Here is a 27697-nt window from a genome sequence, read left to right on the forward strand (position 1 = left end):
AACAACCTTATCACAATGTTCTTCGATTCCAGATGATTCACGCACTGTGGCATGAAGATACAGAAAATAAAATTAAGTAAGTTGTAACTATTAAAACAAGGATTAGCAGGACAAGATGAGAGAAAAATAATTTCCTTGGAAGAGGCTCAAAATTTGATGGCTAAAATGTTATGGATATAGTAATTAAGCAAAATGCTAGCTCTTATCGAACTGCAACACACCAAAATATCTGTTGTTTTGTTGTAGGCTTGTTTTTTTTCTGCTGCTAGAAATAGGCATATATTCAGAGAGTACCTCTTAAAGAAAATTTCCATGAAAAGTTGAGATCCAATGCACACTTTGAAAAGTAGTCAATATCAAGCGCTGAGCAATTTTATAATTGCAGAAAAAAGTCTTTTCTGAAAGTCAATAGAAGTCTATAAAATACAAATAAAAGCATTAAGTAAATAAAGTTTAAAATGATACATTATTTTTTCAGGAGATATTAAACATTTTGAAGCCTTTGCAATGTTATATTTAAGTAMACTTTGCGAACAGAATTGTTCTACACCTAAGAAAACTATATTGGCGAATGCTAGTCATGAGTGCTGTCCAGATAATCTCATTCTGTATGAAAACCAATATTTATTTATAAATGCAGGCCAAAGAGTTTTGTATGGATTAGTGGTTTTGGCACCATAACACGAGTATCAAACTTCAGATAACCTAACGAAATCTTACTTTCACATGGTGATGTAATTCAAAAGCCAGTCTTCTTTAAGAGTCAGCCATGCCTACATGTACATATGCACCACTTTTGAACAGTCTGACCATAGTCTGTATCTTTCTAAATTATCCATGATAATTATTCATCATAGTTTTATGCTAATAAAATATCTTTAGTTTCAATGCAACTATATTTACATAAAATTAAGAGACATGATTCAGCCCACCTTACCTAAGTAAAATATGATTTCTTTAACTTTATTCTCAGTTGTTGAAGTCTACCTGATGATCTTTCCTCATAACATACAATATGGCATAGCACAGTCCTACAATTCTTACTCAAGATTAAATTATGTAACATACCAGCAAGCTTTTCTACCTGTAATTCCCAASAACATATTTTAAAGTCAAGCATGACCATTCATTTTTGCCAGTATGATTACACTGTTTAGAAGTCTTGAGGGAGACAAAGGATAAAGTAGAGCAAGGGTAAGGAATGACAGGACAATTTGATCCCTCTTCCTATTTTTAGTAACATATCATATAAGATAGCATAAATTTATTGGACTGGTTGCCCACCCTGGCAAAACAGAGGTATGGATGAGTGAGTATCTTACACACAAACACGAAAGATAAAAATTTTATAATCATCCCTGAGTATTATTAACACACTTGGAAAGCTCTGAAGCTACATATATTACTAGTCACACAATACAAGGAAGTCAAAAACAAAAGGTTACAAAGTTGGTATTTTTCAGAGTTGATAACACAAGAACATTCTCTCAAGATTACTCTTATTTTAAACTGTACTGGATATATTTAGCTCAAAATCAAAATCAATTAACACATTTCTAAAAATTAAGACACTTTCGAGCACTCACATTTCAAAAATTATCTCAAATCTTAAAATCTTATTCAGAATAGTATTTTTGTCCTTATGACTTTCTTTCAGTCCCAAGCCAACTCTGTCTAGCTCCCTTTCAGGGCTCAGAACCATTCTGAACTGATTGTGTAATTTTATTGGGTAAATTTCAGTATCCAGTTTGTCACTGATGTGCTGCATTAAATTTTTACTTCTAGCAAAAGCTGGCTCTTTCAATGGTTCCTGATGATAACATTTTATCGTTTTCATTACGTTTTTCCAACTTCATTGTTATGACGTCTTAACAGAGATAAAGTAGCTTTCAAAAGAGGCAGGAGAAAAAGGTATTTTGAAAATCAAAATATTTTCTTTAATGATACGCTAAACACAGGATACATCACTGAAACTAACAAAAACTGCCAATTTAAGAAATAAATCTAGCACCTCTCACTAGGTGCTCGCATTCAACTGCTAGACTGTAGCTCTGCATGGTAAATAACTCCGTGTCGTGTATATAGTTCAATGTATTAACACATTCGTCCTTCGATTGTTCAAGGCAGTGTTGCTATGTAGTATTCCGCATGCAATAATCTTAGMTGAATTAATGAGAAAAATACAACAAAGAGCAAAATAGTTGTGGACCAATTACATGCTCCTTTTGATTCTCACCCCATCTGTTTCCAAAAACAGACATTGTTTCCTAGTCCTTTGCAATTACTAGGGTGTTAGTTTGCCTTTATGACCAAACTACAGTGGAGACAGCTGAAAAGTGCAAAGCTTTCTGCCAGCCTCGGCAGGTCCCTTGGTGCATGAAACTACAAGAAACAATGTATTGTAATGCAGATGTTCATTGATTCCCTGCAGAATTTCACAGAGTAGGAGTCCTTCACAGTGTGACCTACAGGGATTTGTACTTTACATAATACCCACTCTATAACATATCATGCCGAAAGTGAGGCACCTAGTGAATCTGATCATTTGCCCCTTGCACATGCCTTTCCCAGCTATCAACTTTTTTAGAGAACAAGAAGTCTTTTGTGCTTGAAACATAAATGTCAATCAAAATAGAATGCAYTTCTAACCACTTTTCATTCAGAGTTCATTGCCTTTTACGATCCAGGGCAATGTTCTTGCCTCATACTGGATGTACACAGAAGTGAAGAGAATTTATGAAGATCGTGGATTAATTTCAGACCTAGATAGCCTAGAAAATCGCCCACTTACATATCAAAATAGTTCCAAAGAACAATATACACCTAATACTGAACAAGAAAAGCATTGCTTTGTCAAGTGGGTAAATAAAGGCTCAGAAATATTAAGTGAATACTGTCAAACTAAAAACAACACACTTCAATGTTCTGGACAGTTTCAGCTTTCTGAAACATTTTGACTAGCAAAAAAAAGGAGGTGTTGCGTTTGAAAATATTCTAAAAGAATATTCATTTAAATAAAATTAAAGCTCTAGGAACGTAAAATGTCCTTATGAGAAAATGTTATTTCCAAACTAGATTCATTTCTATAGCATCTGATTTTGAAATGAAATTTAAATTCACATATGTACATTAGTTGCATGAAACAATGATAAAAAAAATGGCAAATGACAAAACATTTGGAATGCCTAACAAAGGCTACACATTTAGTGACAAACTTGCTGCTTATTGGTATGTTATGCGGCAAGTCAAATTAAGTAATGCTTATCTCCATGTTTACATATTTCTACTGTACTTGCACCTTAAATCATGACATGGAGCTAGGTCATGCAACAGCCTGTTACCCACAAAAGTCAAAGTTCTATGTAMGAAAGATCACAGTAAAGATTAGGTCACTGCTTACATGTTAGTTTCCACAGCTTCTCCCAGTCTCTCATCTTTCAGGCCTGTGCAGAGAACAGTCTGCTAGCAAGATCAAAYTGTCTTGAAGAAACAGCCCATTTCTGTAGTGGTTAGGTCCATTAAAGGTAAAGGAAGGTTAATTACATGGGCGAAGGAATGTTTCTGGACACTGAAGTCTAATGCTACAGAATGGGCCACATCTACATGCCAAGAAACCCGCTTAGGCATTAAGTAGGTCTYTGCATGGAAACTACCTATTGAGGATGCTCCCTGGAATTAACTTCTAAACTATGAACAGGGATTACTTGGGAAGACTGCCAGCTAGCCTGAATCAAAACTGTGCCAGAGACCAGTTCAACATTTCGTTAGTATACACCATTGAATTTACTAACACAGGTGTAGTTTATTTTTTCTTACAGTTGTTAGCCCTGCATCTTCTCACGAAGAGACAGGAATGTGTTTGTCATGTCAGAGCAGAGAGGCAGGGCCACTGGGAAGGTCTGCAGGAGGAAGAAGGCTGCTACGGCCCTCAGAATAATTCACCTCACAGCCTGTAATTCAATAATTCAGTCTGAGAATTGCCCCTGGAAAAAAGGCTGCCAAGAGTTGGTCATTGGCAAGATGAATATCCTGGGTCTTGTACAAACATATATAGGTTAAATACTAAGAATGACTATTTTAGAATATCAGTTTTTACAATCATGTGATTAAATTAGACTGCCAGCTTTTGTTTACAAAAAAAAAAAAAAAAAATCTCAAGATCTCATGCTTGTAGCGGAAGTTTGGAAGTGAGTCCCAATAATGTAAGGACAGAATATGTAAATTATAGGCACTAACTACACCATTAAGGTCAAATGAGTTGACCATAAATTGACTATTTGGGAAACAATGGTTTTAGTCAACAGAACAATGCCTTGCAGAATTCTCTTCAGTGTCTTTCAGGTTTCAGTATAAATCTGCGTAATATGTGGAAAAAAGACTGGGAACACTGCAGTCCTTGAAGACCTAGATGAGTTCTATACATCAGAATGAAAATAATTTGAAGTTCTGAATTTAATGTACAGGCATGGTGACCTCTTAAAACAGTTCCACTATCAGAATCCAAACCACAAAGCATCCAACCATTAGCATTTCCTTCAACAATCTTTCTCTCCCTTGCCGGTGCATACCTGAGCACAGAATTCAAGTGTCAAAATACGCCTGAAGTGCAAGGCTTAACTTGATGACTATTACCACCACACTTAGGCTATTCTGAGTGTGCATGACCGCTTCCTAGTTCCAAACTAGTGATGGAAAYTGGATTAGGATTCACAGAATTTTCTCCCTCTTCCTCCACGGTCTCTTCCCCACCCCTTACAGTATGGGCTTTCTGCTTTTAATCCAATACCCACTTCACTACAGAAGATTTATTTAGACTGCCTCTTGTTTCATAAAGCGCTCCAAAAGTCTGTAGTGATTTTGACACTTTGTTATAATGTTTCTATGACCYCCCCAAGCTCCCTCCTTACATACCACACCACCACCCAGCCTCATTTTCATATGGATACAAAGCATCAGGATAAAATGATGGTTCATTATAGTGGTACAGAGCTCTTATCTTCATCCGGCAAGAGTCATTTCCTTCCAAAGATTGAAATGCAAATGTGAAAATTAATGATAACTGCATTATCTGATAGCAGAGATAATACCGATTCACTGTCAGAGTAACACACAGTCATTCTATGATTTCCTCTGCTTCTTCACAATATTCTTCTTACTGTCAGACTATATCTATGGTTAACTATGTTTCATGGATTTTTGTTAATTTACATCAAATAGCATTTCCAAGATCTTATATCTACCACATTTCCCCAATCAAAAAAGAAACGAAATCAGGACAGTAATCTCCAAGTCCTTCTTAGGACTGTTTTAAAAAGAAAGAAAGAAAAAATGGAAAGAAAAAAGAGAAAGAAAAAAAAAGGGGGGGGGAAGAAAAAAAAAAGACTGTCATTAGTGTCTGTTTACATCTCACAGTGGTCTACCAACCATTTCGTTTTATCTTACACACTCCTGCCTTGTAAACCAAACTGTTTATAGTACTGCTAAATAATGTGGAGTAAGCCAACAATCAATACATATTTACAGTGATTCTTATGAATGGTTACAGGAAATCTATTTCGAAAAGCTTTCCAAACTACCTTTTATACCAGGTAGAAATGTGAACCTGGCATGTGAAGTGTTTGCTAGAACCTTATTGACCCACATCCTGCTAAAGAAACACTGTAGAATTCACACACAGCACTGTTCCTCTGCATCTTTCAATAAAAATTAACAGCAGCAKAGTACACAGCATATCATTATTTTAAAGCACTATTTAATTTGCTATTTACTATTTTCTCTTACATTTTCTAACACAMTGTAATAGCATCAACATACAATGGTAAGAAAAAGAAATTACATTGTACTACATCTAACTAATCTTCATACTTCTGTTTAACAGTTCTTTGATATATGCATATATGTTATGATGAGTCTCCAGAGACTTAACATGAGCTGTGACTTCATCCTGCCCTACTGTTATCAATAGCAAAAGTTCTGTTGATTTACTACAGGCAGAATTTTACACAAGGGAAGCTTTCACTGTATGTGCAGATGAATGTAAACATTTAAAGAAACCCATAAAATGACCACAAGAGTTTTAAATCTTATTTTCTACTGTGTATTTTTTCATTCTGGATGTGGGAACCAATCATCGTCTCTTCCTTTCCAAGAAAAATTCAGATATATTTCAAAAGAACTTAAAGTTGATTTTCAAGATTATATAACTCATAAAAATCAGCACATTCTGTAGGTAAACTGCGTTCTCTTGCTGCTGTGAAAAAAAGAGTCTATGTAAGGAATAAGTTGGCAAAGGAGATCCAATTTCTCTTTTGGATCTGATTTTTTTGAGTGGGTTTAATTTCACGTTTGTAAATGTCCTGTACTCAGTTCCCCAACTGTTAGACAGAATATTTCACTATCTTAAAAAGTAGCTTCCAGATACAATTTCACCAATGGCTGAGACACTCACTGGTTACTGGACCTCTGTTAGAAGAAAGGCCTGTCGAAAGAACTGAGCACACAAGACGCTGAAGTGGGTTTTGAAAATTTCACTTCAGTTGAGATGGTCAGAACTTGGAAATCATGTCCCGTCTGTGTACAATAAAAGAATCTTTTGATTTGTCTCCAGTGAAAAAATTTTTCCTTACGTATTATTCACTGATTAGGTATGGATGTCTTCTGCTGTCATGCTTTGCTCCACCACTAAAGAACAAAGCATAGAACTTAAAAAGGGCACAGAGAAGTTACTATTCCTAACGAAACTTGTATACAATATTTCTGGAGGAAAAAAGAAAAAAAAGAAAAAGAAATTGCCTGATGTGGAGCACTGTTGGTACTAAATCTTTAYAAAATGCATCCAAAGTATACACTATTTATAAAACTAGTATATATTGTATTCATCTATTCATTCATTTTTAGTTACAAGCAATTACTGTGGTCAGCCAGTTTGACTTCTGCCTCAGTACAAAGCATACTGGCTTCTGTGAATCTATCCCCCTTAAAAATACAGTATTTATCACAGAACTAGATCATGTGCTCTAGAAAAATATCTTATCTTGGATGTAAATATTTCTAATGACAGATAATTTACAATGATCTTTTATAAAATGTTCCAGTAATCAACTCCTTAAGCATTGAGGTCTACTCTTTGTGCTCAAAATCGTGGAGCTTCAACATTCATGGGATCTTCTGATTTTTTTGCTGAAATAAGGTGCTCATTGTTATTATATTTCCATTCATTTTTTCCACTGATTTTTAAACTTGAATTTTTCTTAATTTTTCTTTGAAAGAGAGTTAATAAAAGCCTATAATAAAAGCTTTTAATAAAAAACTTTAAGAAGCCGTCACTTTCATTGAAGCTTTGGGGAAATCTATTCTTAAACAATTTCTAGTTAGGATTCATGTTTATTCATTCAAATATTTCTCCCTTTTGATACAGTTCATGTTTGTTATCTTTTTAACAATGCCAAGTACCTATATTAGCAGAATGAACTTTATTTTGTTCATGTATAAAAACATGATCTCTAGATTGTAAACAAGCCATTTAAGCATTTTTTCTTTATCTGTCAAAATGGTGAGTAAAACATAATTTGCTCATGTTTGGTTCAACATTGTTCTAGCTTAGGAACCTGACATCTATARTTTTCAAAGATTTTAAGAAAGTTTTGGTATTGGACTCACGTAGCCCCTAAGATAGTTCATTCACAGTTCTCCAAGTTCTTACACAGAGTATGTGTGCAGGGAATGATCCTATTCTCTAGTATGATGATGGTCTATAGAAAACATGAGTAAGTTCCTCCTTTTATTCATTATCTGTTAAACATTGATGACTGGCCTCAGATGCACTCCTAACCTGGCAACAGAATAAAGATTATGGAACTAGTTACATTTAAACATATCAAGGCATGCATGTGAAARCAAATGCTATATTTAAGACTGTAAAATGATGTGTTTTTATTTCATCTCCATTTTTAAAGAAATAAATCTTTTCACATAAAATTGTCTCAGACCAGTCTTGCTGTGCAGACTCTTCCTGTTCCTTGGACTTTTGCTGTTAACTACAATGGAAAAAGGATCAGGTCCTCACATCTCTGCCTGTATGTAGTCTATTGACCTCAGTTTCCATTATTTCAGAGAGTTTTCTTCTCATCAACAAGAATATTTTTATAAATGAGGATAAGTTTTCAAAACATTCAGGTTAAACTCTTAGTGACTGTGTAGTGCAGGTATCATCACTGCAGGAAGTCCTTGATGGTGAGTGGAGGTCACATAATCTTGTAATCTGAAAGACTGCCTCAGCAGAAACTGTTCAAATCTACAACACATTTAACTATAGATTCTTCTGCACGCAAATATTCTAATTACAAAGATTTGAGACTGCATGTGAACCATATAACAATGTAAATTTTTAAACAAAATAAACTACAGTTCATGTCTGGAAGCTTAATTTTGACTCATCCATGAGCAAGTTATTACCAATGAGTAAGTCGGAACTTCAGTTCCTGGCAAGTACTGGCTCTGAAAATAACAATATGCTCTCCTGGCATAAAGAAAGAAAAAAATAAAATAACAAAATAGCTTTTATGAACAGCTTCATTTACAAGAATCCTTGAATTGTCACAGTCCAGATTATCAGTGGACAGCAGCTTGTATCACACAGAACAGCCAGCGCTGGAATTCTGAGAGCTCTGGCTCAGTGAAGAGGCCAGAGGTAGACCCAAYAGCAAACAACATATGGCCACCTACTCTTAGAAGGTGCATCTCTAGTGTACATTGGTAAAGTGCTGCAGGAAAGTTTTTAATGATTCTGTCTGTGGTGTGCTAGCATGTCCCTGAATAAGCAAAAGATTTCACTCTGCTTTTCCTCAAAGACAGGAAAGGAAGAGTTATCTTTTTTCTTGTACTGCATGGTTGAATTGATCTTCTGCTGATCATTGCTTTTTCCATAATAAATATATATATAATAATAATAACTAATAAATAACTATTATAAATAACTAAATTCATTTTAAATAACTAAATAACTAAATTCATTTTAGAAAGCATGAAAGATGAACAGCTTGGCATGTGGAATGTATTCATTCCTTTCTACTTTTCATATACATTATTCCCTTGTAACGAACCAATATTTAAATAAAATAAAGCTTATGATTTCATGTTTGTGGCCACCAGTTTTCTAAGGTCAAAAGGAATTTTCCTGTACTCAGTTATATTTGAGATAAKATAGAAATTATAAGTTATCAACAAATATGCACTATAGGAGCTAAACACATCTTACTTTTTAACATCAARGATAGTCATGAAATATCTATATATTAAATATATATATATATACACACACACACACACACATTTACATCCTGTATGCCTTACTATCACAAAAAAATACATCTGAAATTTTTCTATGTTAGTTCTTACAAAGAACAATAACATTAAACAAGAAAAAATTCAACTACACTGAAATATAATAAAAGCAAAAAAGTAACAAAAAGATTACCATTTATGAGAGAGTTTCTTTTTAACGAAATAGAAAAAAACATTCATTAATCCCTGATGGCCTTTAAATCTGCAATAAGCAGGAAGGGGCTATTCTGCTTTATCCAAAGATTTTCTTTGTGTTATTTTAAATGTATTGTGAAGGTATTTTAATACTAAATCTTGTTTTTATATAACATCATAGTGCTTCATACAGAATATGAACTTACTTGTGTATTATCATTATAAACATTTTAAATGACATCATAATGATCAGATATACTATGTCTTAATGTTTCCATTATATTTTCCAGCTATTGGTTTCAGAAAATTACCATTACCGTGTCCTCTTCATGAGCAGCATACCGTAATTTGCAAAATCAAACAAGGATGAAAATGTGATTGAAATATAGGATTTTTTCTAATGAAATATTATTATTGCATTATAAATGATTGATAGAATGCTTCTGGAACTCTTTTCTGATATGCTCATCCTTTTCAGTGAAAATTTCCATTAGAGATACAGCTATTCTCAGGTTATGTTTGGCTTCAAATACATGTTTTTCCAGCAGCACTATTAAAACATAGTAAACATAAGATTTTAAGATCCATTCCACAGTCCATATCCAATGAAAACATTGTACTGAATTTAACTGGAGAATTGCCTAATTCAGAAATACAATTTATCCCTTTATCTTAKGTATCTTAATGGTACTAGACAAGTTTTACATATTTATGTTGAACAGATGTTTAGAAATTACTCTTATGCAACTATTACATCTTAGCAATAKTATGCCTGCATCATCTTCACTGTTCACAACAAAAGATGTTACCGCAAATTACTGTTTTAATGTGAAGTTCTAACACTTTATTGATTGCAATCTAAGAATTTTTCTTTTAATTKAAATCAATGACCACGTGCTGACTGATTTATATCAAACTGGTAAAAGAAGTCCTTGAAAACATCAGCAGTTACCGTATCCATTTGTTAAGCTCAATGTGCTGTTAYGTGTAGGCACACAGCTTGAGAAGCGACACAGGTGTTTGGTTTTCTGGTCTCAAAAAACACAGTAGAAAAGGTTCTACCTTAATACATCTAGGGAACCGGGAACTTGGTGAYAAAATTTAACCCTGAAATTCTAAGCAACAACATTTTCCTTTATTTCAAGCAGCTATTTTACACTAAACAATTTACTCACAAAACAGTAAGGCCAAAACAGCTTTTTACTCAAGATCTTTATCTCGGTACTTGTCTGTTGATGTCCCTGACACCAAAGGAGCAAAAAGAAACAGTCCACTTGAAAAACAATGCAAAGCAGAGCACATACACTAAAATATATATATATGTATATTTATAAAAAACCTCTTGAAATCTACAGTCAAAGAATTTCTTTGGGTTTTCAGTTGTATTTTCCTACCTGGCCCATCCCAATCTTCTGTCTCCACAGCAAGTTGCCCTGGTTTCTCTGACCTCGCATCACCATCTGATTCTGCTGCCTCCTGGATGCCTTCTTCATTGCCTGAAAAACAAAGAAATATAGTATTTACACATTTCGACAGTAACTTTTAGACAGAGCTCCTACAGAATCCAAGAGAGTGCTTACTTATATAAGTGAAAATATATGCTCATCTAAAAGCGCAGAGGAGAAGAGAAAGATGTATTATTAGGCAGCAAAATTTGTGAGTACCCAGTGATTCAAATAAGCCTTGAGTAATTCTGTTGAGACAAATCTTGGAAATTGGTGTTTATCTGGTATACTTAGAAAAACAGAATCACAGCTTGCACCTAGTTTGTAAAGCAATGAACAAAAGGTCCTAAGTTTGCATACACAAATGAGAGAAATAAATTGACTTGTTACACCCAGCCTGAAGGGGTGATTAAGCAAAAAAAGATTTCAGTTAAATGCTTTGATGAATTGACACCTAACTGTTCCTTATATATTGCAGATTAAAGATACTCACTACAGAGAAGTGRTCCCCTAACAATTGTGGCATTTCTGACAAATAAAGGAGATCTACTCCATGTTTTATAGGAAAGTAAGGAGTTTCATTTTAAAGATTTTAAGCTACTGGCAAATCCCTGTAATAAATTTCTCTCTGAAAACCTTAAATTAAAAGAACTGTAACATTTCTGATAGATTTTAGGCTATTTGCCATYTAGCAGTACTTGAAAAAGCTTGTCTGCCTTCAATAACTATGCAGTGTGAGAAGGATACACTGAATATTGTGCTCATGTTAAATTCTTAGAGGTGACCACTTTATTATTTGATGAATTTTTTGTTGAATGTGCTGTTATTTCAGTCAAATAATGATTCTAGGCAAGCTCCATGCAAAAATACTTTGGAAAAAACACTACAAACAAAAATATTGAAGGTTAGAGGTTCAGTTAGTAGTACAAAGTGGTCTGGCTGCAGTAAGTGTTCAAACAATGCATTAAGAGTGCTTATCCAAGCCAGTAACTTACTGGTTGGGTTGAGTTGGGCTTTTTTTTGTTTTGTTTGTTTTACTAATAAATCCAAGAAGCCTTTTGCATAGGAAGATATTATGAAGAACAGAAAAATCACAGCTACACAATAAACTACATCAGTCTAACAGGACTGATTCATGGTTTAAATTTTGTACAAACACACAAGCAAACTTAAAAAAAACGTGTCCAACAGAAAAGAAGCAACGTTAAAAGCAAATGCTGTGCATTTCAGAATCTCAAAATCAAACTGCTTGTTGATTTGATCAGAGTAAAGCAAGAAGTAGCAAAAAGCACAGCAATTAAGGAGTAACTTGCAATTTTTTTCCACTCATGATAAGAAAAGCTTTTGTTAGCAACATAGGTAAAGAAATGTGATTATAAACTATGCCAGATCCCCATGTTATCAATGGAGCTATATTTATACTTGATAAGATTGTGACCTAGAGTTTTCAAGTACATGATCATATACAAGCACTATGAAGTATTAACTTTATGTGTACATGTAACATCTTGTAACAACATATTTATAAAATAAGCRGTTTTTGAAATCTTAAATGTAGGAGCCTGGTAAACTACTACTTACACAAACACAACATCATATTCACTCCAGACTCTGCTAACAAGTACTATACTTCAGTATACACACAGGCACTTAAAGCTAAAAGGCATCCTGAATATCTAGTATATCTTTCTGTGTTACATACACTGTATAATTTTACCAAGGCATTTGCAGTTCATGTGCTTCAGAAGAATCTCAAGTTACCTTTCAGAAGAGAGTCTTAAAGATTCACACGCAGAAAAATCCAAGACGTTTCTTGCAATAATTTTGCAATTATTTGTCTTTACCAACTGCCTGATTTTACATTACTATTTATCTAATTAGTCTGCAGTAACTGAACTGAGTTTTACTTTTGTCTAATAGACTGAAGAACCTTCTTCTTATCAGGTATCTCTACCTTCATAGCTACTCATGGTTGCAACAAAGCACTCTTCATGGAGGATAAAGGACACTTCTTCAGAGGTTCAGACCTGGCCACATCAATTCCATTTTTTTCCAAATTGTTAGAAGGCACTTCACAGAAGGACTGTTTTAATGATGAGTTTCTAACTCAAGCTATGTAATCACTGTATACAGCTCTTAAAATACTCTTTGCATTGACTTCTTATACCAAAGAAAATGTTTTTCCTCCACTGTAAACAACAGAGCTATACAGACTCAATTTAAAAAAGTCCTTAAAAATAATAAAATTTTTCTTCAGATACAACCCAAGCATTCTTTTTTAGCTCCAAAACATAAAGTTTTCCCAGGTTATAATATATGCAAACTTAGCATCATCATGCAAATTTGAGGATTCTTTCAATCAATGAAACCAACCAGAACATCAAACAAACAAAACTGTTAGAATTGAAAGAGGAGGAGAAACTTAAGTGAAAAGATTGGACTGAAGGGCAAAAGAAGGACAAAGTTACAGCTAAGATATACAACCTACAGCATGCAGTAATTAAGTATTTGGGAGATGAAGAACGATCTGAAAATTTATGTTAGCAGATGGCTTAACTTTTCATTAACTTGCATTTTCAGTGATTCATGAAGTATGGTGTTACGTATGTTTCATAATCAAGTTTTCATGAATTAATGCATGTCCTGTGCAATTAGAGTAGAACAAAATATGTATAATTTACATTAAGAAAAACTATGTTTCCTATCCAAAACTACTTGTGATTGTTTATGTGAATATTTGCTACTATTTATCAACTACCAAGTCCATATGCTACACACTTGAAATACCACAACACTGTTTTTCTCCTCTTTCTCTCTACTAAAGCAACTTCCTTGGGAAACCAGTAAACTATACATTACTGTGGACTTTATAATCCACTGGTGTAGCAATTTTAACCCAGGTCAGATGACCGTCAAAGTCAAATGAAGCCAGGCTACACGAAAATGGACAACGAAGGTCAGTCCATTTACAGCTGGAGAAACAGCATAAACGACCAAAGGAGGCTTAGCACAATAACTGGTAAGAAAACATATATCCCAAGCTATTTTTTCCTTTATTTCCTATTATTTAATACTCTGAAGCTGACCTTTGTATAGCTCAAAGCATCTTATTTCCATTTTCTTTCCATTGTTTATCCTTTTGTTCATTCACTGTTTCTCAGCCTCAATAGGACTATTTTTATTTATATTTATTTTAAAACTGATTACAGCTTTTTTCAATTTACAGATACAGTCCTTTAAGTTTAACTGGATCCCAGGCACTTTTTTTTTCCTTTTTAMATATTGAATCAAGTGCTTTTTCCTTCATATATACAACTCAAYTTGCTGCTATCCTGTTGATTCCTTTCTAACCTGATTAGTTGCTTATTCTCATGCTTATTTTTTCACTTTGCTGTTCAATTACATTTTAYTTTTAAGTTAAAGAAGAAATAACTTTTTACTATGAACACCAATGAGTGGCACAGAAGTATCAGTAATAATAAATGCTCTAATAGGAAGCAAAAATTGCTTCTGTTGAAGTTTTTTGCTTATGRCAACTAAGATCAGTAAGTGAAATGTGTCATCTAAAAGGACATTACTGCATGAAAAGAAGACTCATATAAGCAAGGATCTACAATATCATACAGCACATTTAGTCAGGAGTCAATTAAGTCTACTAGACTTTCAGCACTTTCTCTATGTTTAGTATTAAAACTACACTTTGGRCAGAATTCATTTCCTTCAGCTATAGATGTCTGAAAGATAGGCTAGTCCAGGCTAATTATGTAGGCTCTCTTACACTCAGGGAAAAGAGGGAAAAACTTCCACAATGACTCATCCCATTCTAGGATGTCTGAGATATGAGACCACTCTTGGTGTCTGAGATAGCTGAGATGAATCATTCTCTGGAACACATAGCTTAGACCAGAAACCTATCTTTAGCCAGCTAAAGTTAGGTGAAACACATTTCAGCCTTATAAGTGCTGAATACACAAAACACTAATTAACTAAGAGAAAAAATAAAATGACTGTTACAGTCATATTACACTACTGCAGTTGTTTGAATAAATTTTTATCTTGATCTTAACTACTTCTTATCAGAATTAACTGGTTATGTGGCTCTTCAGAAACAGTTCAGAGATTTTTTTTATGTTGTTTTTAATATCCCAGTGTTTATCCAACAAAGGAGAGTAAAGATATTAAACCATTGTAGTTGATCAGGAAATCTGAAAACTGCAGGTCTYTTATTACTCAAAACATGTGAGGCAGAACTCCAAAATCTCTGACAATACTGACAAATAGGAAAAGAGACTTAAATATTAACAAGTAATCATCTTAATATTTTTAACAGAAATTAAAGACTTCCTAATTTTTACTTAACCAGCTTAACTAGAAGCAGTTGCAATATTTTAAAGAAATCACATGAGCTGGCAGTTATTCTCAACCCTGCTGTTTTAATCCATGTTGTTCCTATCAATATTAGCCTCTTATATAAATTCTCACACAATATAACTATTGAACTTTCTTGACTAGAAATGTTAAAGCAGCTGTTAGTCACTCTAAATACATTTTGCCATCAGTTATATCAACAAAGTATTTTTCAACAATGAACAGTTCAGAACTGACAGATCTACTTTCTTGTTCACAACTGCTTATCACAGCACAGATATCATATATGTTTTCCAGGTGCTTCCTATAGTTAGGATACCTTCACAGAAGCCGCTCACAAAAGATAAGGTCATAAAAGAGATGAAAAGTGTGCAAGCTTCATACACTCATGGTTTTATCATCAGACAAAATAGCTTTGGGTGAAGGATTGTAGCAGTCACAAACAGCACACTGCAGCTTATACTAAGGTGAAAGCACATTAAAAGTTTGAAATTCAGTTTGTGCTCATTGTTCCTGGMAGCATAAATGTAAACTTAAATTGTTAATACCCTAACACAGCTGTTTAGGGTGAAATATCACTTCCCAATTACAATAAATCTGTTAGAAATAAATTGTTATAAAACGTAGCATTCTGTACTGCTAAAAAAGAARGCAGATTTGATTCAGAGACTTGGGGAATTCGTTCTCTGTAGACTTTTAATTCAGCAAGGTACACAACCTTAAGTACCTTAACTGGTCAGTGTGACTTGTCATGAAGAGGCAGGCTCTCTTGGAGGCTGGAGACATAAGAGGAAGAGGATCTTTCCTCCTTTCCATCACTATCTATAGTTGCAATAATTCCAGATTCTATGAAAGAACCACCCTTAGACTGCACAGAAAATTAGCTAGAGCTTCAGCAACTATAGGTTAGCATACTAAAATTCTTTCTTATTATTTGCTTTATCACAGTGCCTACAATCAAGGAAGACAAAACTACAGCATCTACAATGTCATATTAAGGAGCTCATGCTACAAGCCTTGCAAGAAGCTGAGAGAGAGAGACAGAAAGGGAGGTAAAGTTTTCCAATGAAACTGTCATGAAAGAAAGGCACTGGGATAACAGAGAACTTATGGGCTATCAACACTAGACTCTGATATCACTTAAACTGAAGTATATCACAAATAACTCCAAAGTAGCCCAYCAAAATAAACTGAGACTCCCTGCTGTACAAATACAGCACGTTTAAGCAAAATGTGGCCCGCAAATGCTTGATTTGCTAACATACTTGAAAAAAACTCTTCTGCGTATCTTAATCGACTGAATTTTGTTTCAGATTATATTAATCATTACAATATTTTGCTTTGCAAACAATTATTGTATTCTGTCGTGTTGATTAAGAATTATAATTTATCCCGGAATAAATCCCATTTGAAATAACTATRCATTTCTAGTTGTCCTAAGCAACCTTGAAATTATTTAGCCAGCAAAGGTCAGAAATAATGCATAGTCTTTTTTCCTAACTTTTAGAAAAGGTCTGTGAATATCCATGCATGAATGAGGTAAGTGAGTACCTACATGTGTATAAAATKCTGTTAGTCTCCAAAATAAAGCTACGGAAATTACTTTATGTTAAAACCATTACTTTGTTTAACAAAATGACATTTTGACAGAATGGCATTTTGGTAACATGATCACATTATAAGTTAGTATCAGTTATTTCCAGCCATTTCAGCTACTGCACTTTTCTGCTGGGATAAGGCACTGCTGTGTTTCAAGTTCACCTAGACTTAATCTTTCTACTTCTTTAAATGTTTGATATGTTCTCATTACTACATTTTTTGCTTTTGAAATCCTTTCACGACAAGGACCACTCATTCTGATGCATTTCCTGCAGAAAAGTGAAAGTGTTCCTGTAAACTGCATTTCAGCCTTTCCTTCTATTAATCGGTTTTATGTTTATACTAATTTTTAAGGAGCAACTGTTGTGTCAATAGTAATAAAACCAAATATCATATAGGTGTATTGTCTACCTGAAATCTTCCATAAATTAAAATGAAATATATTTATATATATAAATATATATGCATACCCCACTTTTCTTGCATCACCTCAATCTTTCCCCATCAAGACTTTAACTGCAAGAACTCAATTTTACATGTTCAAGCACCAAGCTGGCTTACAGACTTGCATGWCTCTAGGCACTGGTCTCAGAAAAGCAACACAAGCATATTTTTAAAGATATTTCGATGTTCGAAAGTGAAGACTGTTGCTCAGCATAATTTCCAAAAATGATTTTAATGTAAATTGACAATCCATGAGCTTCTGAGAACCTTTTGGAGCARAACAGAGAGATGATTTCAGAGAAAACCTAGCAAGTTTCAAAGTGCAAGTCTGAAGACTTTTCACCATGTTCATATTTTAACGTATTTAAGAATTCTGCTCCTTCCCCGCTGCAGAATTACATCTCTTACGTGACCTCTTCATCCAGATGAGAAAAATCTCATTTTATTATGTGCTATTTAAMTCATTCATGATCACATACACATCCTATTTTCATGTGCTTTCCATATGCTGCTATATAATGACTAATCACATATATTTTTACAGAGTGAAATTTTAATTTACTTTGATGTAAACAGCTTTATGTTTTTTCGAAATAATTAACATTCCAAGTGATTCATATAAAAAGTTGCCAATTACCTAAAATTATGTTTCCAAGTACATGCAGCATTACACATGATCACAAAACCAGTCTAGACTTCCATGAGGCAAACCCAAGAGAAAGACTTAGCCATCATAAATAATTGCCTCCTTCAGTTTTTTCTGTTATCTGCTAGTATTTATCTAGCAGTGATTTTTTTTCTATCAATATTTACCCAGTGAGGTCATAAATGCGGAATTTGCTTCAGTTATTTTTTCTGATTCTTTGAGAGTTAAATTACTGGTAATATTCCCACTTCTGATTTTCAGCACAAAGCCTGCAAACAACTCTGCTCTTTGGACCAGAGTTGATAATGATGCTTCAGAAATATCTCAGAACTCTTCAAAAGTATTCAGAATTATTGTGTCAAGAGCACCAGATCAAAAGAAGGTAAAAGGGACCTTCATTATAAATGAAATTAGTGACAGACGTATGGTACACAAAGTAAGAATATGCAGAGAAATTTGTCATCTGTGCATTTYGTATTTTAAAGAAGATTATGCTTATTAATTTACAATTCATATTCTGTCAAATTTGAGCTCAAATTTAAGTCAATCCAAATTTAAGTTTTGTGGCTCCCCAAAAAGGCATATTATAGTACATGTTGTAATCAAATAATCCCTTACTCATAACTCTGATAGAATTCACAATTTCATTGTTCTTTTGAAAACCAAAATGTGCTGACTGAAAAGGCTGGAGTTATTTTGATATAATGTTTAAAGTTGAGTAAGCTTTAAGTGTTTCTTTCACTTTATAGTTCTGTACAGTCAAAACAATGTTTTCTATCTGATTCTATTTACTTTCTGAAATGTTTTGTTMTGAGATACAGTTTTCTTCTTGATGACCAATGCTTTCATTTCTTCATTAAAAGAAGAGCTTGCTTGTCTAAAAGGGCCAATTTTTCATCCCACTACAGTCGATGTGAATATTGACACGGATTTCAGTGAGAGTGAAAACACGACCTGAAAGGCTACATATGTGGTAGCAATAAATAGAAAAGAGAGTAGGTGATAGGCAATCTCGCAGTAGTTACTTTCATAGCTTTCCTTACTCTTAAGTGAAAAGTGGAAAAAAAAAAAAACCACTCCAACCTTCTCAGATATCTCCCTCCTCTTGTAGCAAGAAAAGAGGTGGTCCTCTGAGCCACAGTAACAGGAAGAGAAAAAAGAAAAGAGCGAGAGCGAGAGAGAAAGAGAGAGAGAGAGAGAGCAGGAGAGGTAAAGCATGAGGCAAATGCTGATGTTCAAAAGAAAAAGGTCTCCTTTCATCTTGGCAGGATCCAATCTAATTATAACTTAGCCCCCTTCCAATTATCAGAGATGCCCTCCTCTCTTATTCATATTCAGTATCTGATAAAAGTATGCAAGACACTCAGGATTCAGAAAACCATAAAAAAAAAAAAAAAAAAAAAACAACACTCTGGAATGTGACAATCCAACACAGATACACAAACACACACACACAGGTCAATACAAGCTAATTACTCTATTTTTGAAAGAAGCAGCACTGTGGAGTGTTATGTGGATTTTYRTTTATCTTAGGAGATGAAAATACATCACCACACATATATGCCCTTTTCTTATCAAGAAGAATTAATGTGTCCTTCATTTATTTGGAAAGCCTACATAAAGAAAATGCAACAAATTAAAATAAATAAATAAAATTAAAGGAGTATGAGCTCCAGGAGAACAGAAACATTGCCAGGGAAAGATAATGTCAGGCTGGGGGGGGGGGGCCTGGTGCCAAGCAAAGCCGAGGGCTGTGCAATCACCTCTATCAGTGCTCTATCAGTGTCTACACTCCAGCCAAATCCAGAGAAAACAAGGAGTCAAAAGATTCAGGTCAATAAGCTTATAGGCGATTTGCACAAACAGCTCCTCTAGCAAGGTAAAAAACAAAGTCATATTGGCTTTTCTTTTCTATTCCTTCTCTTTGAACTCCCTGGTCCAAACACACCCTGGAAATGTCAGTGTTATATGCAAGAATTYAAAGAGCTGAGCTTCTTAATCCCGTTAAGAAATAAGAACAAAGTTGCCTGTAAAGATCTCCTTATTGAACTCAAAGTGATTATGGTATAGCTGCCTTATGCTGATCCTACTTCCACTTGCTATAGCAAAAAGAGGTAGAAATGTGTCATGAAATCCATTACTGAAAAAAAAAGAAACATTATTGATTAAAAGGGTCTCTAGGGAAAAAAAAAAAAGCTATAAATCTACTTTTTGATCCAGAAATACAGAAAATAGCAAGGATATTCTTAGTCATTACACGACTAACATGAAAGAGATAAAAAATATTTACATAGATGCAAATAGGCATATACACAAAATCACATATCAGAAGAAAAGGGGACACAGAAACAGTTTTCAGGGTGCTAAGAGGTTGGGYGGTATTATAGATGGCAGCATGATAGCTCTGCACATGAGGTATGAAGGGGAAGATTTATRTACAGCATAACTTAGCCTTGTATATGCTTTTTCTTTTTTCACTCTGCAGCTGTTTCCCCRAATCTCAAGCCTGACTGCACAACCAGGTCACATGGTTTAACGYAAAAAATTCCAATCCTAAACTGGTCTGGCAGCCTAGTGACAAAATACAGTATATAAGCAGAAAACTCAGTTCAGGTTCTGAGCTCATCCCCTACTACCCAAGTAGAATATGAGACTACAGCAGTAGATCGATACTCAGTATGCAGAAGCCCTTACGTTCCCCAAATTCTCTTCTTGCTAACTTAGAACTTTTATGAGAGCATTCCAAACAGCACTACAGCTCTTCTTCCTTGCAGAAACAGGCAAGTAAGGAACACRAACCTCAATCAATCAATCAGCACTCTGGCTACAGGAACACATGGTGGTTTGCTGTAAAGATACTATAGAACATAAATGCATTGCTTCATGAACAAATCAGTCCTCATCTTTTGTTGTCTCCTGTATCTTCCTGTGTCACCACCCAGAGTGCACTTAGTAGTGGGATCTAGAAGCCACCCGCTCTGTAATCTACCACCACTAGCATTAAGGCCACTCAATCTCCTCCCCCTGAGGTCTGCTGCAGATGTTACCTTGTTACGGAGTAACTCTCTGGGAAGCCTACATGTGAGTGGCAAGCAGAATAGCCAAGCTACAAGCAAGAGAATTCAGAGATATCGTCTTTGTAAATCATGACTTCAAGAAACCGGTAGGTCTTCTTCCTCTAATAACCAGATATGTATATTCATCCATTTGCCTTTTACTTCAATTAAATGCTATCAAAATAGTCCCACATTTTATCTCTTGATGAAAGTCTTTTCTCCATTTTCTCCTCTTCCTCTGAACGCAACTACTTAACTATCTCATCATCTCAAGTGACTTAACTGCTCAAGATAACTTTTCCCTTGAAAGTTAATCTCYTGTTGAACCCTTTTGCTGAGAAGCGCATAAAGAAGTGTAATTTGTTTGGCCAGTTCCCACCCTCAAGAAGGGGACAAGGTGCCAGTTCTCCCTGCTCTTTACAGATAGCAACAGCTGTTGCCTCCATCAGAGTATGACAAGCTTTCCAAATAAAAGGCAAGAGAATTGTGAGGGGATACCTCACATACCTGAGGGTACATTTGCAGGATAGCAGACTGAGAACAAAAGGCTGCTGATGAGCTTCTTTATCTAACAGACCAAGCTAACTTCAATTTTCATCTTGCTTTTTGTCCCATCGCCCCAACTTCTTGCCTTTTGTATTGTTCTCCTGGCCACGCACCTGTTATATCTGCCCTTCTGTTTTTATCATCCTGTCATGCCTCCAGTTCATCTCTTCTCTTCTCTCTGTTAGCACATCCTTATCCTCTCATTATTCTCCTTTAAAAGCAAAAAGTTATTCTATATGTGTGATTTTCTAGTTTGTGTACTAGGCTTTGGGCCATCCAGTCCGTCACTCTTCTGCATAGGAGATAGGTTACTTCCTCCTTATCCACACCACCTTTGCCAGCAGTAGAAGCAYTGGCTAATGCTAACTTAAATCTTCTCAGTCTGAATTTACTCTGAATTTATCTTAATCTGATCCAGATTMCGATTCCAGATATCCACTATCTGGATACTGTAGAGAAAGGCATATTTAGTAATGGACACTCCAGGCTAATATAGCACTATCAGATAGTCCCATTACTAGAAACACATCAATTACTAATACACAGCATAAATGGCAATTTTCAAAGGCCACAAACTGACCAAATGCAATGAATTTTCATCCAAAATTTTAATTTCTATTCCAAATGAATGAAACAGTGCAGCTTTATAGCTCTATGCCTATTTTATTATTGTTGTGGTTTCTAAAATACTCTATTTCCCCTAATYTCAGTCTCAAAATTGCAAGCAAACCGAACGTCTGAATGCCATTTATTCTGAGGCTCTTACAAAAATACTCATTCTCAGGTGGAAAACTTCATTCAGTAAAGGTTAAAATTTCATTCACAGTTATAAGCCTAAAGCCACACCTGATAAACATATGTTCCTAACGTCCATTTTGCTTTTAATATACACACGTTTACACACTGTTTATTTCTTCATATTTGACTGTAGATGTAGAATAGCTAGGAATAAATATTCTCAAGCAGCAAAATTATTTGTGGTATTGCAAAAGGGGAGTGAGTTAGTGGAATTTTCCAGATTTCCTGTTGTAAAAGCCATTAGTGAGCAAAAGYATAAGGAAAAAATAACAGCCAAAAGTCATAATTTTGAAAAAAGGGAAGTCGTAAAATGACACAGAGCTCAATCAATGTGATTAATTTGCCTTACACTTTGCAGAGTCTTTCGCTTTCGCCTTCTAATTCTGGCAACTGTTCTGCTGAATCAATCTCACAAACCCAAATTAATAAGGTGGGAATGACAAGTAAGGCTTCATAAAGGTTAGTTGCAATTTAGACAACAAGAGACAGGTCTGTGCTTACAATACAATCAGGCATAGTTTGCCTGAAAATCTCTTCAGCTGAAAAGCCTGTTATCAACTTGCGAATGCACATGTCCTCTACTTTCATTCATCTCAATGAACTGTTAATTTGGTGAATTTTTGCTTTCGGTGTCTAGTTTCAATAGTTAAAATCTTTGTTCTCTCTGGTTCTTTGCATTTACTTAGGTGGGGTAGTATGAAAAGCACAGTACAGAAAAACATTCACCAGCAGCCCCTCCACACCCATCTGCCATTCATTGCCCAGGTCTCTGCAGTGTTACTGGAACCCACCGCGGCTTATATGTCTTCTTGTTCTAGGTCAACTAGAAAGAAACACCATCAGGGGAACCAAGGGGAACCATGGACAGCTTATATCCAGGAAACTCCCTTTTCTTTCTAGAACTTTCAATGGTAAATGGTAGCAAAGCAAGAATGCTGTGCTAGTGTGGAGGCTTCCCATGCAAATCCTGGTATTTTCTAGAAAAAGCATATGGAAACATAGATCTGCATTAACTTTTCTCTCCTCTGAAGATACCYATTTTACAGGCCACCAATACTGTCACAGAAAAAAAAAATACAAAGATCAAAGTCAGGCCTTCCAAAAATGAAAATAAATTTGTTTGCTCCCTACTCTCTAACCTATTTGTTACATTACTAATTTTCAAACTTTTAGTCATGACATTAAGGCAAACTTATTTTAAAAGAGAAAAAWTTTATTTCTCATATTATCTTTTGATTTCAATACCAAAGCATTAAAAGGAAAAAGAAAAAATACCCTTATGAATTAACACTAGATTCACGATRAAAATCATGTTACATTAGTCTTCCATTTAGTATTACTTAATAGAGTCAAAAACTCTTCCACTGTGAAAACAGCATAAAAGAAACTTATTTGCTTCCCTGATTAGTTTTCTCTTCTTGTGTTTTGTTCTCAGAAAAGACATACATGGCCACATGCTAATATCACTTCAGTTATGACACTGAAGAAGCTGAGACATTATTAAAAAAACAATAGATCTGCAGTCTATCATTCCATCCTTTTCCAGAGTATATTCTCTACTTACTTCAGAGTAAGACTTTCTGTCACACTGCCWCAGCTGGAAGTAGATTAGGGGTTTTATGTGACCCTTCATCCTCAGAAATTTCCTTTTCAACTTCTCCTCTTTAGCAGCTGCACTGGATAGGTTTAAGACTCTTTTATAACTACAATATACATTACTCTGAAAAAGAAGTGCTGGGGAGTCAAAAGGTTCTCTGCTTGAAGAATCAACAGYTGTCTTCATAATACATACCGTAATACGGTCCATATTTAAATGTATTCTCATTTAATTCCTAACGTTATTAAATATAATGCCCTGGATTCAGTGTTTTCCCTGAAAAATGTGCCCAATAAAGGAAAGTAACACGAAAACTTGAAATTCAATATGAATATGCAATAACTATTACTATAAACCAAAATATAAAGCTTATGTTTGTGTGAACAGTAGTATTTCCATCAGTGGGCCCTGGAAATAYAGCAAGTAAAGCAGGGAAACAGCTATCTCAAACTAAACTGAATGGTACAGTCTTCTAACAGTGACAAAGGGAATTCAAGAGATGCCAGTCAAATTCATCAAATTCAAATTTAAATAACTGTTAAGTAATGCCAGTATCAGGACACATTTTCTTTCAGCTAAGAAAAAAGGTGTCTAAAAGGCACATGATCAACAAATGAATGCATAGTAATTGTTGTACCTGTCTACAGYACAATTATAATAGCATTTAACTCCCCCGTTTGTACTGTATGTTTGTATGACCATTTATAATCTGGTCTTACTTCACAATAAGGTTTGCAGCAGTTACGGAACTCTAAACTATGGAACAGACTGTTCTGATCTCTTAGGATTATTTCTCATTAAGAAGCAAGTACYTACAGGGCAAAAAAACAGATGATTTTTTCAAAAGTTTGTAAATGGCATAGAAAACGTAGAAATTGTATTTTCTTGCCTTCCTCACTGATGACAGAAGACTCTAACRTTATGCAATCACATTACTTGACTATTCAGACATTTATYCTAGTTTGTCCAAGGCACGCAAAAATAATAAATAAAAATCCCAAGAGGATATCAAGCTATCGTGAGAAAATGTATGTCAATACTGGCAGAAGAACAGAAAAGCAGAGAAAATCATTGATATCCAACTGCCTCAGGGGTTGTGGACTAACAGAAGAACATCATCACAACAATTCCACCTATTTGACAGGCATCCTCACCTGCAGAAGACAAACAATGAAGCAATCAAGTGGAAATCTAACAGGAAGAAGATTAAATCAATGTTCTATATAACAGTAACKATAGAGTGCTTTTTCTGTAAGCTGAATGGGAAACAAAACAACCTTGCAGACTGAACACTGAGTGAGTTGGTGTGACTTATGCTAAAACATAAATATATGTTATGATTTGAAAGTAATGCATCAAAAAGTCACTTCAACCGTAAAAGTTATCCTTTCACAAATCAATATTTTTTTTTTACTCAGCATAGTAAGTGCTATTATAAGCAGTATTTTAATCCTAGAATCTACAGACAYAATCTGTTTTTCTAGCAATGTCTCCTAGGAAAGGAAGCAATGAACAGACCTGCTAGACTGTTAGTTCCATATTTGATAATAATGGACTTTTGAGACCTCTGCTATACAATTAAATCCAGAGGAAATTTTTGTGAGAACTTTCTGTAAGAGAATATTCTTGGAGAATAACATTAAAGGCAAGATGATTCACTTCCCTGAAAAAGGAATCCTCTATCTCATTTAAATACTTACCCCTTTGCAGACTAACTCCAAAAGCCACTTATTTTCCTATTTTTCAGGTATCATATTAACAAGACTTTTTGTAACTTTTAAAAAACACATAATCTTTTCAACTAGTTGGACACAATTATATCAATATTCCCTCAGAACGTGGGCTACGATGATTACCTTTATTACAAAAGTATTCCACTTCTTCACAGCTCAGATTTTCAGGCTCAAACTCTGCAGAAAAGCTTTCCTCCAATGGAAAGTCTTCTTTAGAGATAATATCGTTTTCCTCAGACAGGCACTCTTCTTCTTCATCCTCAATGGCATCCTCAAGGGGCCCTTTAAAAAGAATCAGGAACACTGTGGCAAACCATCTAACAGGACAATGTGAAATAAAACCTTAGTGAACTCCTAACTGCAGGCCTTGAGCAAATTTTTCTTTCTACTGCTGCGCTCAGCATTTACTAGAATGGTCCAAATAGTATTTAACAGAAATTGAAATAAAAGGTGACTGCTTTCCTGATTATTTAAAATCAGAATACATAAAATGTTACTGCAGCACTAATACTTGCACATCTCTTTCACTGTTCATCAGATTCTAGTATTAGAAGTAGATAGTTTTAACAATGGAAGTAAAAATCATACATAAAACTCTTCTCTTGTTGTTTTTCTTTGTTTTTTTAATGCTGAATAACAGTACCTAATAGGTTTCCTTTACAGACTTCGTTTTTAGCGTTAACAGGACTGATATCAGTAAAGAACTACAAAGATACTGACAGTATAAACTTCAACTTATTCTGCTCTTTTGCTTCAGCCAACACCTGAAGAGACTTAAAAAGAGTTTCATATTCTCTGTGATCATTAATTTACTRTATTCTTTAGTAGACTACCAGTCTATTATCCCAGATGGGATTCCAACAGACTTATCGTTTCATTTCACAGAGGCCAAAGAACCACTGTGGCAAACTACTTGTCGAGGGTTACAGAAATATAAGCCAGTTACTGAAGCAGGGCATAAGTCTGAATTTGAAATGGCAGCCTGAGCTGTTTGATTATTCTAGTTACCTAAGCACCCCATTCCTACAGAACCTCTTGAAGAGACAGAATCTGGCAGATCTAAAATACATAATGCCTATGTTACCAATTGGAATGCACTCAAATATTAAAATTTCTTCTTTCCTACACACACACTTTATAGTCACTAATTAACACTAACTATCTGGTAAAGACACTACTTGTGCAGGTGCAGAATTTTACCCTAGGTTTAGATAGAGATTTGAAGTAATTGGACATATTTTAACTAAGCTTTTATTAAGTGTCAGTATGTTTCAAAATCCATCTTAAGACTAGATTGCAAAAGAGAGATTTCATTATACATGATTGAGGCTTGAAAAAAGATTTTATATTTCACTYTCCAATGAAAGCACAGCCTCATTTATAATTGACCAAGTATTTCTTGCTAGAAATGAAAGCTACCTAGCTAATGAAAAAAACGTAATTTGTATTTATATGATAGTTTTCCAGTATTAAATACACTATTCCTATAGTGATACAATGCAATGRTACAATACATAAATAATTCTGTTGCACTCAATGAAAAGAGAGGGATAAAATTTTTAAAAGAAATCATATACTGACTACACTCTAATTTTATGTAATTTATTATGAGTCAGTCACTACCTACATTTATTAAAACAGCAAAATTCACTTTAGGCTAGGTTGTGCACTTCTTGCTTCAGAGGAATCTGACAGTTACTTTTTATTGAAATTGATTGAGATTCCCAGCTGGGATTACATAAATTAATATAGCTTAGTATCTTTCAGGGGAATAAGGAACTGTTTASGCCAGCTGAGAATTTGACCAAACGAACTCACTTTTGTGGACACATACTCACCAGTGTTAGTCATCATTCAGCAATATATCCCTTAAAATAAAGGGCTATTATTATGGCTGAAGAAATTAAGTTTCCCCACTATTAAAGTGTCCATTATTGTTAACTGCACTTTCTAGCTATGTTGGGAGAAAATCCAGCAACTGAGTAGAC

General features: G+C 34.6%; 1 protein-coding gene across 2 annotated transcripts in view; it reads right to left on the reverse strand.

Moving 5' to 3' along the window:
* ZFPM2 (zinc finger protein, FOG family member 2) overlaps positions 1-27697 on the reverse strand; it is a 313640-nt gene that overhangs the window by 223029 nt on the left and 62914 nt on the right. The window contains exons 2-3 of one of the 2 annotated variants that reach the window (XM_085316305.1): positions 25833-25991; positions 10872-10973 (exon numbers count right to left, since the gene is read on the reverse strand). In XM_085316305.1, coding sequence (XP_085172431.1) covers positions 10872-10973; positions 25833-25991 — 261 coding nt within the window. Of the gene's footprint in view, positions 1-10871; positions 10974-25823; positions 25992-27697 lie in introns of both variants that reach the window. The other variant, XM_085316306.1, reaches the window with a different exon arrangement.

The sequence above is a fragment of the Rhea americana genome, unplaced genomic scaffold (assembly GCF_003343005.1).
Source record: "Rhea americana isolate MKP2758 unplaced genomic scaffold, rheAme1 scaffold_46, whole genome shotgun sequence".
Classification (NCBI taxonomy): domain Eukaryota; kingdom Metazoa; phylum Chordata; class Aves; order Rheiformes; family Rheidae; genus Rhea; species Rhea americana.